We start from the raw sequence: 17,442 nt of genomic DNA on the forward strand, positions 1-17,442 counted from the left end.
TTTTGAGACAGATTTGTACTAAGTTGCTGAGGCTAGCTCTGAACATGTGATTATCTGCCTTAGCCTCCTGAGTTGCTGGGATCATGGCATGTGACATTGCACCTGGCAAAATTCATCTTTTATTTTACTTTTTAGTTTTATCTTTTTTTTTGTACCAGGAATTGAACCCAGGGGTGCTTAACCATTGACCCACATCCCCAGCCATTGTTATGTTTTTATTTTTGAGACAGGATCTTGCTATGTTACTTAGGGCCTCACTAAGTAGTTTAGGCTTACTTTGAACTTTTGATCCTCCTGTTTCAGTCTCTTTAAGTTGCTGGGATTACAGGCTTACACCACCACATCCATCAAGCTTCCATCTTTTCTTTTTTTAAAAATAAACTTTTTAGTTGTAGACAGACACAATACCTTTATTTATTTTTATGTGGTGCTGAGGATTGAATCCAGTGCCTCACATGTGCAAGGCAAGTGCTCTACCACTGAGCTGCGACCCCAGCCCAAGCTTCATTTTTTGACCCAGGTTCTTTATTGAGTTTTAAACCAAATGAACATGTACTCATCAACTCTTAATAACAGTAAAGTAAATGTAATTTTTTAAAAATGAATGCTAAACCAAGGGAGGGTGAGGCAGTTGGACTATAAATTGGAGGCTAGCCTCAATAATTCAGTGAGGCCTTAAGCATCTTAATAAGACTCTGCCTCAAAATAAAATAAAACAAAAAAGCTTCTGGGGCAGTGACTCAATGGTAAAATGCCTCTGGGTTTAATTCCCAGTTCAAAAAACAAACAAACAAACAAACAAAAAAAACCCCTGCCAGGCATGGTGGTACATACCTGCAATCTGCAATCCCAGCTCCTCAGAAGGCTAAGGCAGGAGGATCTCAAATTGGAGGCCATGTGGGTAACTTAATGAGAGTCTGTTTCACACTAAATAATAAAAAGAACTAGAAACACAGCTCAGTGGTTGAAGACCCCTGGGTTCAATCCCCAGTGTTTAAAAAAGAAAAAAAATCATTTTCCAACCATTTGCTTTTAGTATGTAGGAATACAACTGATTTTCTAAAAAATGGACTTTATATTTTAGGTTCACAACAAAATTGAGTATAAGATACACAGATTTCTCATATGCCCTCTTCCCCTACATACATAGCCTTCCTCATTATAAACATCCCTCATCAGAATCATACCTTTGTTACAAACAATAGCTGAAATCAAACAGTACACAGACTTTTCAGCTTGGCTTCTTTCACTTAGTAACAAGACTGTTGCATCAAATATTAGGAGAAAATCAGTTTTGTAAGAATACAATCATTTTAAAATACTGAATGTTTCCCATGTTCTTACTACTTGTGTTACAACAAACAGTATTTTTTCTGCAGCTCTCTTTGGATTCTCTATACAAGTAATCATGTCATTTGTGAATGGAAATAGTTTCACTTCTTCCGTCCACATAATTACAACTTGAATTCACCTTTTTTACTTAATACACTGGTTAGATCAACCAGACAATGCTTAGTACATGTAGTAAAAGCAGACATCTTTACCTTCTTTTCAATCTTAGGAGGCAGCATCAATATTTCATCATGAATGTTAAGTATAGATGCCTTTTAGAAGATTAAGAAAATTGTGTTCCACCATTTGACCCAGGTATCCCACTCCTTGGTCTATAGCCAAAGGACTTAAAATCAGCATACGATAATAATGCAGCCACATCAATGTTCATAGCAGCTCAATTCACAACACCTAAACTGTGGAAGCAACCTAGAGGCCCTTCAACAGATTAGTGGATAAAGAAACTAAATTATACCATTTGCAGGTAAATGGATGAAGTTGGAGAATGTCATGCTTAGTGAAGTAAGCCAATCCCCAAAAAACAAATGCTTAATATTCTCTCTGATAAGTGGATGTTGATCCATAATGGGGATCAGGGAGGCATGGGAAAAATGGAAAAACTTTGGGCAAAGGGTAGGGAGGGTGCATGGGGGTAGGAAAGATAGTGGAAGTACCCTAGGTGCATGCAGGACTGCACATATGGTGTGATCCTACATCATGTAGAAGCATAGAAATGTAAAGTTGTGCTGCAATTGTGTACAATGAATCAAGATGCATTCTGCTGTCATATATACCTAATTACAATAAATTATTTAAAAGAAAAAATATATATAAATAAAAAAATTCTGGGGGCTGGGTGTGACTCAGCAGTAGAGCGCTCATCTAGCATATGCAAGGTCCTGGGTTCGATCCTCAGAACCACATAAAAATAAATAATAAAGGTATTGCATCCAACTACTTCTAAAAAAAGAAAACTATGTACTAATTTTCTTTTTTTTGTATTATGTTTTTGTTTTTTTAAAGTTTTTAAAAAATATTTTTTAATTGTCCATGGACCTTTATTTATTTATATGTGGTGCTGAGAATCAAACCCAGTGCCTCATATATGCTAGGCAAGTGCTCTGCTACTGAGCCACAACCCCAGTCCTAAATGTCATTATGATAGATTTTATTCTATAGATGTTTTTGCGCTCTGATGTCTTTATCTGGTTTCATGTCAGCTCTGTAGAAGCCTCATAAAAAAAGCTAAAAAGTAAGTTGCTCCCTATTTTCTGAAAGTAAGACTGGTGTTATGTCTTTGTAAAACATACAACAGATTTCACCATGGAAACTGTGTAGATATGGAATTTTTAAAATGTGAACAATTTTGGTAAGGAATTCACTTTAAGATACAGGCTGATATTCTACTTCATCATATCAATTTTCTGTATTTTAAAGGAATTTGCCTACATTATCTAAATTGTATTGTACATTGGCATAAAATTATCCCTAACAATACCTTATTAACCTCTTAATAGCTGTAGGACCTCCTGTGATATTATCTCATTTATTTCACAACTTACTGACCATTTGTGTTATCATTTTCTTTTCAATGAAGCCAGGGGTTATTAGCTTTCTTGATCTTTTCAAACTTGTTTCTTTTCTGAGGAAAATTTTATTGATTTAAAAAAAAAAAAAACAAAAACACTAGGACTTGACCCAGAGGTTGCTTTACCACTGTGCCATATCCCCAGCTCTTTATTTTTTTATTTTCAGACAGGGTCTCACTAAGTTGTGCAGGCTGGCCTTGACCTTGGAATCCTCCTGCCTCAGTCTCCTGAGATGCTGGGATTACAGGCGTGTGTGGCTCAATTGTTGAGTGCCTCTGAGTTCAATCCCTAGTATCTATCTCCTCTGCAAAAAGAGACAGTCCAGGCTCATGCTTTACTTCCATAGCCTAGAAATGGAATAAGTTATTTTCTCCAGGAGCTTGTTTTTATTTATTTATTTATTTTTTGTGGTATTGGGGGTTGAATCCAGGGGAACATTATCACTGAGTTACATCCCTAGCTCTTGTATTTTTTAAAATTTTGAGAAGTGGGGGCTGAGGATGTGGCTCAAGTGGTAACGTGCTCGCCTGGTATGCATGGGGCGCTGGGTTCGATCCTCAGCACCACATAAAAATTTAAAAATGAAGATGTTGTGTCCACCGAAAACTGAAAAATAGATATTAATTTTTTTCTCTCTTAAAAAAAATTAAAATTTTGAGAAGAGGTCTTACATTAGGTTACAAAGGCTGGCCTCAAACTTGTGATACTTGTGCCTTAGCATTCTGAGTAGCTCAGATCACAGGCATGCACCACAATGCCTACCCTTTGTTTTAATAGTTGATGGTATTTAGAAGTCAAGGTTTGACTTTCGTATTTTAAAGGAATTTGCTAGGTGTGCTCATTGCTACTGGTGTATCATAGCTGCCAAGTACTCTCAGTGAACAAAACAGTTAAGTGGTTTATAAAAATCCTTTCATTGGTTTTTGAAGCTTTTTTTTTTTTTAAAGAGAGAGTGAGAGAGGGGGAGAGAGAGAGAGAGAGAGAGAGAGAGAGAGAGAGAGAGAGAGAGAGAGAGAGAATTTCAACACTTTACTTTTCAGTTATCGGCAGACACAGCATCTTTGTATGTGGTGCTGAGGATGGAACCCGGGCCGCACACATGCCAAGCGAGCACGCCACCGCCTGAGCGACATCCCCAGCCCCGGTTTTTGAAGCTTTACATGGTAAGGAATGGCACTTCTAGAATTCAGACTTTAAATACAAAGCTCAGTTTCAGCTCTGCCTTACTCGGACCTAAAGTGTTTATTGTCCAGTCCCAATTCCCAACCTAAAAAGCCTACATAAGTTCTGACACTAATCACTAATGTAAGTCAATTAGTTATAGGTTTTCACAGAGCTTTGGTTTTGTTTCCCATTTGTAATAAGAAGGTGATATCCTGTTATCAAGCTTAATTAAGCACTCGGGTACCAAAAAAAAAAAAAAAAAAAAAAAAACATTTTAAAGAAGGATTGATATATTTCTACACTGATTACTTTTCCCTATTGATTTGGAAGGATTTTGCTCCTTTCTAATTGTGCCCTCAAAAGTTTATCATCATGTCCTAATCCTTTCATGTTTTCTGATACCATAAAGAACATTTTCATTTTTTAAAACAGGATATATCTTTAATTGATAGTCAGTTACAATGTTTACAATAATGGCAGAATTTTATTTTTCTTTTTGTGGAACTAGGGATTAAACCAAAGGTTTTGTGTATGCTATGCAAGTGCTCTGAAGAACTGAGCAGCCCTTTTTGCATTTTTTTTTCTTCTTTCGTGTGATGCTGGAGATTGAACTCAGGGCCTTACACGCTAGGCAAGCGATTTACCACTTAGTTATATCCCCAACCATCCATCAGTCCTTTTAACATTTTGAGTCAGGGTTTTTCAAGTTGTCCAGGATAGCCTCAAACTTGTTATCCTCCAGTCTCAGCTTCCAGAATAGAATTAAAGCGTGTACCACTGTGCCTGGCAATTAAAATGTTTGTGGTGCTGGAAATCAAACTCAGGGCCTTGCATATGTTGGGAAAGCACTCTACAACTGAGCTACATCTCCAGCCTCCTCTCGTTCCTAACAGTAAAGCAAATGATAATGCACCTTATAACTGATGCATCATATATACATGTATGTGTGTGTGTGTGTATATTTTTTTAGTACTGGGGATTAAAACCACAGGCCCTTAATCGCTGAGCTTCATCCCCAGCCCTTTTAAATTTTGAGACAAGATTTTTCACTGGGTTACTGAGGGCCTTACTAAGTTGCTGAGGTTGGCCTTGAACTTCAATCCTCCTGCCTCAACCTCCCAAGTTACTGGGATTATAGGTGTGCACCAACACAACCGGCTGGCATCTTATATTTATAAGTACTATACAAAGTTTTGATTTTGTTTGCAGAATTTAACTAAATTACAGGTTCATAAAATTCCTTACGGAAAATTACTGAAGCAAGCCGGGTCTGCTTGCTGTAATCCCAGTGACTAGGGAGGCTGAGGCAGGAAAACCATGGTTTTAAAGTCAGCCTCAGCAACAGTGAGGCGCTAAGCAACTCAGTGAGACCTGGTCTCTAAACAGGGCTGGGGATGTCGCTCAGTGGTTGAATGCCCCTGAATTCAATCCCTAGTACAAAAAACAAAACAAAACAAACCCCAAAACCAAAATCACTGATGCCAGCTGGCATAGCGGCACATGCCTGTAATCCCATCGATTCAGGAGACCAAGGTAAGAGGATTAGAGGTTGGTAGGAGGCCAGCGTCAGCCATTTAGTAGACCTACCTCAAAGAAAAAAAAAAATTAACAAATGGGGTTGGGGATGTTGCTTGGTGGTACTGCATCCCTGGATTCAATCCCCAGTACCACGATAGACAGACAGACAGATTGATAGATAAATGTATGTTGATGCTAAAATTATTTTGAATTTAGAATTTTTTTCAGAGTTTATAAAAATAATTCAGCGCATATACAATTTAACTTGTCCACAGAGGATTGGAGCAGGATACCATAATCAAATATGGCAATAGGTCTAGAGCAAAACACTTGAATATTCATATTATACTAAATAAAGAAAACAAAAGCACTTTTTATTTCTGAATTCCCAGAATGGATAAAAGATCAGGTCATTTTTGCCATCATGTGAGTTAAGAAAACAACTTTTTAAATTTTTTAATAGGTCTGTATTTTTATATTTGCAGAATGGTTAATGAGGGATGGTGAATCTACATTTCAGTTTTTAAGAAATGAGATCAGGTGGCTTTTCTTACTTATATAAGGTACCTGGTTATAGAAAATCAAGGGGCAGAGTAGTAGGCACTGTGCTTAAGTACAAAAGTTCATGTCATCTTCACAATTCAGGCTGGAAATATTTTTAATGTATACATCAAAATAGTGAGTTCTAGAGCTGGTAACATGTTCAACATTATCCAGTTAACATGTGAGGCACTGGGTTCAATTCTTAGTACGGCATATAAATACATAAAGTAAAGGTCCTTCGACAACTAAAAATATATTTAAAAAAATATTCAAACTACTTTTTCTTTTATAAAGAATTTGAAGTCTTTGGATCTTATTGGCAATTGATAGAAGTGGTATTTGAATCAACACTTCATTGATTCCAGAGGCCAAATGCCCATTTCTTTGAATTTTTTTGTTCCCATATTCCTCCCCTAAAAATTGAAAAACCATTTCTCTTATGTATTTGTACATATAATATAGTTTAAAGAAGTACAGATAATTTAACTTCTGGATATATCATTTTAATGAATATCAAAGATGTAATACTTGCCACCATTCACCAAAAAAGAAAACAACAAAAAAACCTTAACATTTAGAAATTTAAATAATTTTTATTCTTGAAGATGAATATTTCAATTTCATTTATTCCACAGAATTTTACCCTGATGTTAATGTTTTTAGGCTTGAAATTCTTGTATTGAATAACCTATTCTCCCACTCCATAAAAAAAGCATTTAACATTTAAAATTACCTGTGACCAACCACAAGAAGCAAAGCATTAAAATTTTTCTTTTCTTTCTTTCCTTTTTTTGGGGGGAGGGTGGGGCAGGGTACCAAGGATTGAATCCAGAAGGGCTTAACTAAATCCAAAGGGCTCAACTGAGCCACATGCCTAACCCTTTTTGATTGTTTATTTTGAGACAGGGCCTCACTAAGTTGCTAGGCTGGGTTTTGAATTTGCAATCCTCCTGCCTCAGCTTCATGGAGTTGCTGGGATTACAGATGTGTACCACTGTTCCAGCTATTAAATTTTTCTTTTTATATTGAGATATGACTTTAATTTTGATGAATATATTCATGATAAAAACAACACAAATACACATTCTTAAGATAACAGCTTTATTGAGACATTCAAGTGTTTCTTTCTTCTTTGTTATTTTTTCCACTCACTCTTATAAACTACATTATTCAATGGATTTTCAAATACACAGTTGTTATGTATAACTATCACCACTGGAATGGTTAATTTTATATGACAACCTGTCTAGATCATGGTACCTGGTGTATTTGTTCAAATATTATTTTATTTCTATGAATCTATTTTTTAGATGCTATTAACATTGAAATCATAGACTTCTGAGTAAAGCAGATAACACTATATAATGTGTTGAATTTTTCCAATCACTTGAAGATCTTAGTAGAAAAAAGGGCGACTTCCCCAAGAGGGAATTCTGCTGGCAGGCTGACATAGGGCTTAAGATGCAACATCATCTTCTGTGTCAGTCTACTCTACAGATTTTGGGTTTGCAGCCACCACAATCACATGAGCCAACTCCTTAATATAAGTCTCTGTTCTCTCTCTACATTATATTCTTTTTACTTGCAGAAACCTGATTAATATAACCATCAATATAATTTCAAAACGTATTCATCATCCCTAAGACACCCTACATCCATTAGGCTGTCATGTTTTGTTCTCCCCTCTCTCAGTCACTTACTATTATTATTCTACTTTTCATTTTTATGTATTTTCTGTTCTGGTTGTTTCATATAAATGCTATCATAAGAATCTAAAGTTTTTATGAGTGTCTTCTTTAAAACAGTATCATTTTTAATTTTTGGGGGGTGTTAGAGACTGAGTTCAGGGCTGCTTAAAGCAAGTGCTCTATCACTGAGATTACACCAAGTCGTCTCACACAGCATGTTTTGAAGGTACATCCATTTTGTGGTGTATTTCAGTGCTTCACTCCTTGTTAATGGCAATTAATATTTCATTGGGTGGATGTACAACAGTTGGTTTATTCATTCATTCATTCACCACTGGACACATGGGGTTCTTTCACCTTTTGTCCTATTGAGAATACTGCTGCAAAACTATTTGTGTTTAAGTTTTATGTGACCATATGTAATTTTCTTGGTTATATACCTAGTAGTAGAATTACTGAGTCATATTGCAATTCTCTGTTTAACTTTTTCTTTTCTTTTCAAGCAGGTCTTGCTATGTTGCATAGGCTTGTCGTGAACCTGACTATAGGCATGTGCCACCAAGCTGAGCTTATGTTTAACTTTTTGAAGACCTGCCAAAATGTTTACCAAACAACTTTATGTTCTTACCAGTAATGTATGAGGGTTCTAATTTCTACATAACCTTGTCAATTCTATTTCTTGCCCATCTTTTAATTAAAACCATTACAATGGATGTGAAGTAGTATCTCATTATGGTTTTTCCATAATAACTGAATATCTTTTCATTTGCTTATTGGCAATTTGTATTGGTTTCTAAGAAATGTCTATTCAAATTTACCCATTTAAAAATTATTTTTAAGAAATACTGAGGGGATAGGATTGTGGCTCAGCGGTGAGCACTCGCCTAGCACGGGCAGGACCCTGGTTTGATTCTCAGCACCACATAAAAATAAAGGCATTGTATTGTGTCCATCTACAAAAAATATATTCGCTCTCTTTAAAAAAAAAAAAAAAAAGAAAGAAAAGAAAAACTGAGATAATTGGACACAGTGGTGCATGCCTTAATATCAGAGACTTGGGAGGCTAAGGCAGGAGGATCAAATATTGAAAGCCAGCCTCAGCAACTTAGCAAGGCCCTAAGCAACTTAATGAGACCCTGTATCAAAATAAAAAGTAAAAATGGCTGGGAATATGGCTCAGTAGTTACATGGCCCTGGGTTCAATACCCAATATAAAAAATAAAAAGGGAAAAAACTGAGTTATTTATATATATGGATATATAATTTATAAATACCTTACTTGAAACACTAGTTCTCTTTATTGTGATTTTGCTTTCCCAGGTTTTAGTTATCTGCAGTCAAGCCCAGAACAAAAATATATTAAGTGGGAAAATTCCAGAAATAAACATTTCACAGATTTTAAACTGGGCACCATTCTGAGTAACATGATGAATACTCAATCTGTCCAGGCACTGATGAACCACTTTGAGTTAATTTTTGTATATGGTATGAAGTAGGGGGTCCAACTTCATTCTTTTGTATGTATGTATACACTAGTTAATAAAAAACAATTTGCTGAAAAGATTATTCTTTCCTCAATGAATTGCTTTAGTACTCAGGTCAAAAACTAACCGATCATAAATTTAAGGGTACAACACACATTTTGATAAGCATATATCTTAAAATGTAGAATTCTGAAATGCATTTTTTCATGGGGAAAAAGAAAAAGTAAATTTTCTTTCTGTTTGTGGTGCTAGGGAAAGAAACTATGGCCTTGTGCATACTAGGTAAATGATCTACCATTGAGCAATATATTCTTAGCACATATAAATACTTAAAAATAAATACTACTTTACATTTATTGAATGTGAGTCCCTTAATGGTAACATGCATCATTATTTTATTTATGTAACTATTTAACTCACATTAACATATGGCAAACATAGAGATAAAGTAGGTCTTTCTGGCTCCTTAAGTCATGCTCTTTGATACTCTAAGTGCTCTCTCAAAGCAACTGACCTTATTGTCGACATTGTCGTCACATAAAATTTTCTTTGAGGGCTGAGGTTGTAGCTTGGCAGTAGAGCGTTCACCTAGTATGTGTGAGGCACTGGGTTCGATCCTCAGCACCACATATAAATGAATGAAATAAAGGTATTACGTCCTCTTACAACTAAAAAATAAGTTAAATTTTTTTTTTCTTTGAGCAACAAAATAGGACTGTCCAGAAAAAACTCCTATCCTGCAACAGCCTGATTTTGAGCACTGTTTGATCACAGTTAAAAAGAAACACTCCCCCACACGGGATAGATTGTTCTATTATTTATTTACAATGCAGACCACCAAATACAATTAGTCATAGGAATAGATTAAAGTGAGAAACTGGGATACAACACTATTTTTTTCTTTTTTTGGTACCTGGGATTAAACACAGGAGCACTCAACTACTGAGCCATATCCCCAGTCCTTTTTGTATTTTAGAGACAGGGTCTCACTGATTTGCTTAGTGACTCATTAATTAAATTGTTGAGTTTGGCTTTGAACTCTCGATCCTCCTGCCTCAGCCTCCAGAGATGCTGGGAAAACAAGTGTGCACCACTGTACCTGGCTGAGATACAACACTATTTATTCCACAGATAAGATAGAAATAATCGCCTATCTATTATTTTTCCTATCTCTCCTGGAATTAACTGAACCCTTCATCTCCTAAGGTAGTTAGAATATCATTCCAAGATCTAGACTAGCAAATTTTCCACCCAGGACAAAACTAGTAAAACCAAAATGATCATATTTTTCTCTAAATGGAACTTTAAAACAATTCTTTTGTTCCCCTGAGCTGATTATACTTAGCAGGTTCCAGGAAAGAGCTAAATCTGCTTGGAGTTTGCTTCTGCAGCTATTATCTTACAAGTAAAAAAAGAAAAACTCTTTTTGACACTAAACCCAGAGAATATGGAATTTATTCTCACCTCTGTCAAGGAAGCACATACTATGGAGCTGAGAATTAAACCTGCAACTTTATTTGCAGTTAAAGTTGTCTGCAAGTCACCCAATGTAGAATAATTAAACTAATTTTTATTGTGAGACTTGTTTATATCTGCTGATTTAATACAATGCTGGTGTGGGATTCTTTGGAGAGAAAAAGAAGATGAGTTAATTATAACACAGAGAAGAGCCCCATGGTCAATAAGGTCAAGAGAGTATTAGTTGAAGAGAACACTACATGGCATAAAATCAACATCTACTATCCAAGTAAGTTGCTTCTGGCTCCAATTTTGTATTTAATGAACTCCTTTAAAAGCAATTTTCTTTGCCAAAAAGGAAAAAAAATGAGGAAAAAACTTTCATCTATATTCAATAAAATATCCTAATTTTTCTTCCTTTTCTTTTATTAGTATAATAAATATTTGGTAAACTTCTATTATTTACCAGTCATTGGCAAATCAAAGTAGAAATAAGAAAGACAATGATCCTGAACTCCTGGAGTTTATAATCATATGAAGATAACAAGAGTGTCAACAAATATTATAGACTACAGAAAGAAATGAATTGAGTGCTCTGATCTAGAATAAAGGGAGGGACATTCTATTGGGGAGACAATCAAAAAAATCACTTTAAGGTAAATCATACTTAAGCTGATAATGGCATTAATCTCATTTTTAAAAGATAAGAAGAACTCAACCATGGGAGGAGTTTGAAGAGCTTTTCAGGCAATGGGAATAGTCTTTTTTTTTTTTTTTTTTTTTTTTTTTTACTAGGGATTGAAATCAGGGGTGCTTAACCACTGAGCCATGTCATCAGGCCTTTTTTTTTTTTTTTTTTATTTCAAGACAGTATCTTGCTAAATTCCTGAAGACCTCACTAAACTGCTGAGGCTGGCTTTGAACTCACAATTCTCCTGCCTCAGCCTCCCAAGATACTTGGGGTTACAGGTGTGTGCCAATTCATCCATCAGGCAATGGGAATAGAAAGCATAATGATCCTCTAATATGTTCTAAGTACTGAAAGAAGACCAGTGTGACACAATATAGTAAGTAAGGCAGAGATGGGAATAGTTAGATGGAGAAAGATGGGAGTCGGGGGAAAAGTCACTCTTAAAAGCCATTGTAAAGGAGTCTGTATTTTCCCTGAAGGTAAGCCACTTAAAGACTTTAAGCATGTTCTTGGTTAAGTTAGAAAATCATTTCTCTTTTTACTAAGTGAGGAGTGGATTGAGGAGAAGTAGGAATAGAAGTTGACAGTTTGTTGGAAGGTGCTAAGGTTTGTCCCCATCAAAATCCAAAATGAAATGGTGTTAAGAAGTGATAAGACCTTTAAAACAAAATTGGGGCTGTATTCTCATGGATAGATTAATGTCTTTTTTTGAGAGATTGAATGAGGTTTCAAGAGAGAGAGATTAGTCTCATGGGACTGAATTAGTTACCACAACATCAGATTGGTCAAAAGCAAGGCTATACCTAGTGTTTTAATTGCTTTTGTACATTCTTCTGCTGTAATATCAAGTGTTGGGAGGTCCTTAGTAGGAGCTAAGTAGATGACAGCATTATCCTTTTAGTCCTCTAGTACTGTGAACTAATAAAACTTTTAACTCCCTCAGGTTCAGGTATTCTGTTACAACAAAATGGACTAAGACAGAAGGCCATGTTAGCAAACCAAAAAAAAAAAAAAAAAAAAAAAAAAGATAAAAATGGCAAAGTTGAGGGATGGCAATGGACTTCGTGCAGAAATAGGAGATATTTCAAGGAAGGCAATAACAGAATTTTGAGTCAGACTGGATGAGGGGGTTGAAGAATGAGAGAAATCAAGCATGAATTATAGATAATTTTAACTTATTTGATAAGCTCAATATAGGGTACTAAATGTTACTATTACCAAAATACTAAGCAAAGTCTTGATGTTTTCCCTTTTTTGGTACTAGGAAGTGAACCCAGAGATGCTTTATCACTGAGTCACATTGCCCCCATTTTATAATTTTGAGACAGGGTCTCACTCACTAAGTTGTTCATGGCCTCAAAATTGTAATCTTCTTGCCTCAGCCTCCTGAGTCATTGGGATTAGAGGTATGTGCCATCATGCCTGGCTTGATGCTTTTTCAAAAAAACAAAAAGATAAATCCTGCTTCATTTTCAAGCTGACTGATGATGAGAAAAAGCAGTAGCCCTTTTTTGGTACTAGGGATTGAATCCAGGCGTGCCCAATTACTAAGCCATAACCCAGCCCTTTTTATTTTTAATTTTTTTGCGATATAGTTTCACTAAATTGCTTAGGCTGGTTTTGAACTTGCTCCTGAGTTGCTAGGATTACAGGTGTGTACAAACATGACTATATAAAATTTATGCCATTTTGATTCCTGACTCAATTAATGTACAGAATTCTTTAGAGTAAGAATAAATAAAATGGTAAAGAGTCTGAATTCACCAGAGATAAAGAAATAAAAACAAAGAAGACAAAGATACTTCTCTCAAATCCAAGAAATACCTTTTTGTCTCAGCAATATATTATGTGGACTTTACTACTCACCAACATGAATGGGGGCTGGGAATAATCCATATTCATGTTCTCCTGGAGTATACTCCAGCTTCTCTTTCTTTAATTGGATCAGTCGGCTCTTTGGGCTGTGATCAGAAAAGAATATAAAACAGAAAGAGGCAATGAAATTTATTCCTATGGTCAAATATAAACAATATATCACTTACCAAGGGTATTTGTTCTAATGGTGGCTTGGATCTTAAATATACTGTTTGGGGAAAGGGTACTAAGTACTTTCGTATATTTTGTGTGTGTGTGTGGTGTGTGTACTAGGGTTTAAACACGGGGTGCTTCACAATGAGCCCCTACATCACCATCCCTTTTTAGTTTTTATTTTGAGACAGGGTCTGCCTAAAGTTGCTTAGGGCCTTGCTAAGCTGCTGAGGCTGGCCTGGAACTTGTGATCCTTCTGTCTCAGCAAGTCTCTGGGATTACAGGCATGCACCACCAAGAACAGCACTTTCATACACTTTTACAAAGCTTTATTTCTAGAAATACCATTAAGAAAGTGGCTATTTAGTGTTCTCCAACAGTGTTTCAGAAGGAACCCAAACTTCAGATCTAATTATATGAATTACTATATTTGGTTAATTTATAGTCTTATATGTATTATCATTTATTTCAATACTATGAAACAATCAGAAGGCAGCTCGGGAGGCTGAGGCAGGAGGATCACAAGTTCAAAGCCAGCCTTAGCAAAAAGCAAGGTGCTAAGCAACTCAGAGAGACCCTGTCTCTAAATAAGATACAAAATAGGACTGAGGATGTGGCTCAGTGTTTGAGTGCCCCTGAGTTCAATCTCTGGCATCCCCCGCCCCCCACCAAAAAAGGTAATGTTGGTGCTACTTTAAGAGCATTAGAAATAGGTGCTCTATGAGTTTAAGTGATCTGCCTTACTTTTAGCACCTGGTAAGGAAATCTGAGATTAAAATTGCAGTTTCTTGCTCAACTCTGGCTTCTTTCTTCTACTCATCCTACTAATTTGTTTCTTAATATTTAGTATAAAACCAAATCTCAAGATATTCCATAAATATACAAAAGCAAGAGAGAAAGAAGAAAATGAGAAAAATAAAAAGGGAGTATTATTTGGGGATAGAATTCAGCAGTAGTACACTTGCCTAGCATGCACAAGAACCTGGGATCAGTCTTTAGCACTGCCAAAAAAATAAAATAAGAGGAAGAAAGAGAACTCATATATGACTTAATTTATTAAGGCTTTAATTTTGGTGGTACAAGGGATTGAGCTCAGGCAATGGTGAAAGTGCTCTTGCACAGACACATTCCCAGCCCCTTTAAAATGTTGTTTTGAGAGAGATTTCTTGCTAAATTGCCCAGGGTGGCTTTGAACTTTTGATCCTTCTGTCTCAAAGTTACTGTCATCCCAAGTAACTGGGATGACATATGGTCACACCTACATCTGGTACTAGTGTAATTCTACAATGGCTTCAGTCAAAGCAAACATGTTATTTTTCTTTTGCTAAATTATATACTGCCTTTAAAAGCTTTCTCTTGGTAGTACTGGGAATTAAGCCCATAGCTTCTCACATGCTGGAGAAGCTGTATGACACTGAGCTACATCCCTAGTGATACCATACTGCCTTTTGATAAACAAGTCTAGTCCATTTAATAAGTATGTATACTAATATATATTTTGCAGATGAGAAAACTAAGCCCCAAAGAGTTAGTTTTCTGTATACCCTGAAGTTTTAAATTTTTAATCCTAGTTCTAACAGATCATTTATTATTTCAACAATTACTTAGCACTCACCTCAAGTCCTGTTCTAAGTGATGAGAAACAGTGGCAAGATATTTTTTCCCCTCTTTTTGGTACTAGGGGTTGAATCGAGGGGCACTTTACCACTGAGCTACATCACCAGTCTTTCGTTTTCATAGTATTCTGAGCCAGAGTCTTGCTAGGATGCTGAGAGTCTCACTAAATTGCTGATGGTCTCAAACTTGTGATCCTCCTGCTTCTGCCTCCCAAATAGCTGGGATTACAGGTGTGTGCCACCCTATCTAGCTTCATTTAAAAAAATAGTTTAGAATGTGTGGTTTCTGTGGATGACAGATTAAGATAAAGAACATAGCTGCCATTTTAAATTTGTTGGTTTGTACTGGAGACACTGCACTGAACACTCTATGCAATTTCTGGGTATCCTTTTGATTGTGTACCACTACTAATTCAAATTAGGAGAAAACTGTTGGAATGAGTAGCCATTTTAGACATGCTATAAATGATAGTAAGCCAGAAGTTTCTGTAATGATGTTTCCTTCTGACTTGTGGCTGGAGTTGTAAAAAACGAGACTACTTGCTCTATGCACACATGGATAAATTTAAAAAACCTTTTGCTTTTCTTATCAAAAGGAGAGAATTTCCTGGGTCTGGTAGTGCATGCCACAGACTCAGGAGGCTGAGGCAGGAGGACTGTAGATTCCACACCAGCCTCAGCCACCAAAGTGAGACCCAGTCTCAAAATAAAATAAATAAATAAATAAAAAAGAATAATAAGAAAAAAAATCAGTTTTTTTGATATTTTTAGGGTAATGTAACCCATTCAGTATTTATGTCCAACTTTCTTTTTCTTTGGGAGAATTTTTGAGTTAAGCTTCTCTCTCTCTCTTTCTCTTTTTTTTTTTGTGTGATGCTGGATAGAACCCAGGGTCTCATGAATGCTAGGCAAGTGCTTAACCAATGAGCCATATCCACAGCCATTGTCTTAATAACTTACCCTTTAGGTGTAATATCAGGATATCTAATCTAAAAGGGCTAACCTACCAAGAGGGGGAAAGGCATATGCATATTGAAGAAAAAAAAAATGAGCTTGGCAGGTTGGTACACGCCTGTAATCCCAGTGGCTCGGGAGGCTGAGGCAGGAGGATCACGAGTTCAAAGCCAGTATCAGTAACAGCGAAGTGCTAAGAAACTTGGTGAGACCCTTTTTTTTTTTTAATGTTTATTTTTTAGTTTTAGGTGGACACAATGTCTTTTATTTTTTTATTTTTATGTGGTTTTGAGGATCGAACCCAGCACCCTGCGCATGCCAGGAGAGCGTGCTACCACTTGAGCCACATGCCCAGCCTGGGGAGACCCTGTCTTTAAAAAAAAAAAAAAAAAAAAAAAAAAATTCCAAAACAGGACTGGGGATGTGGCTCAGTGGTCCAGTGTCCATGAGTTCAAGCCTGGTAGTCCAAGGAAAAGAAAAGGCAGGGTGTCTAATAACTGTTGTTATAATATAATAGACAGTACTTTTATATAAGTACTGTCTATTACCATTTCTTGGCTTTAGGTATTTATCCCTTATGTTCAAATCTCAATATCTCTAATAAAAGGCCCCAATTAAGATATGTTCTATATTTTGAACTTTGGAATTTTCCAGATAGCTGCTGAAAAACACTAAGCCCTACTCCCAATCCTTATAAAACAAGGGGTTTCTTTTGAACACACCAGATTTTAAAATGAACATATCACCATTCTATGAGCTGTCCTGTTTAGCAAACTTACAATATCAGAGGTTGCAAATCAAAAATAAATTCGAGCCAAATACAGTAAACCTACTTATAATTCCAGAGACTTGTGAGGCTGAGACAGAAAGATCCTGAGTTCCAGGCCAGCCCTAGCAACTTAGAGAGACCCTGTCTCAAAATAAAAAATAAAAAGGACTTAGGGATATGGCTCAGTAGTAAAGCCCATGGGTTCAATTTCAAGTATTCTTCCCCCACCAATAAAAAGGAGTACATTCAAGTTCTGTAGGTTAAATATATATATTAAGTAAAATACATATAATAAATATTTATAAATCATATTATATAAAATTAAATATAAATTGTTTAATATGAATACATTTTAACTTTAAAAAAAATTTCTTCTTCTTTTTTTTTTTACATCTGTATTTTATGTATTTATTTGTATGTGGTACTGAGGATTGAACCCAGGGCCTCACACATGCTAGGCAAGTGCTCTACCACTGAGCCATGATCCCAGCCCCACATTTTAACTTTTTAAAGATGGAGAAAAGCATACAAGTGTTCTTCAACTGGACTGGCATGTAAACTATAAAAATTTATTAATGCCTTCACTTTTCATGTTTTATATGGGGAAA

The 17,442-nt window shown here is 36.0% G+C and overlaps 1 protein-coding gene across 4 annotated transcripts in view; it reads right to left on the reverse strand.

The window, feature by feature from the left end:
- Positions 1 to 17,442, reverse strand: part of Ash1l (ASH1 like histone lysine methyltransferase) — a 178,231-nt gene that overhangs the window by 45,047 nt on the left and 115,742 nt on the right. For all 4 annotated transcript variants that reach the window (XM_076862155.1, XM_076862156.1, XM_076862153.1 and 1 more), the window contains one exon: positions 13,334 to 13,428. In XM_076862155.1, the coding sequence (XP_076718270.1) occupies positions 13,334 to 13,428 (95 nt within the window). The remainder of the gene's footprint in view (positions 1 to 13,333; positions 13,429 to 17,442) is intronic.

This window comes from Callospermophilus lateralis, chromosome 7 (assembly GCF_048772815.1).
Source record: "Callospermophilus lateralis isolate mCalLat2 chromosome 7, mCalLat2.hap1, whole genome shotgun sequence".
Lineage (NCBI taxonomy): Eukaryota > Metazoa > Chordata > Mammalia > Rodentia > Sciuridae > Callospermophilus > Callospermophilus lateralis.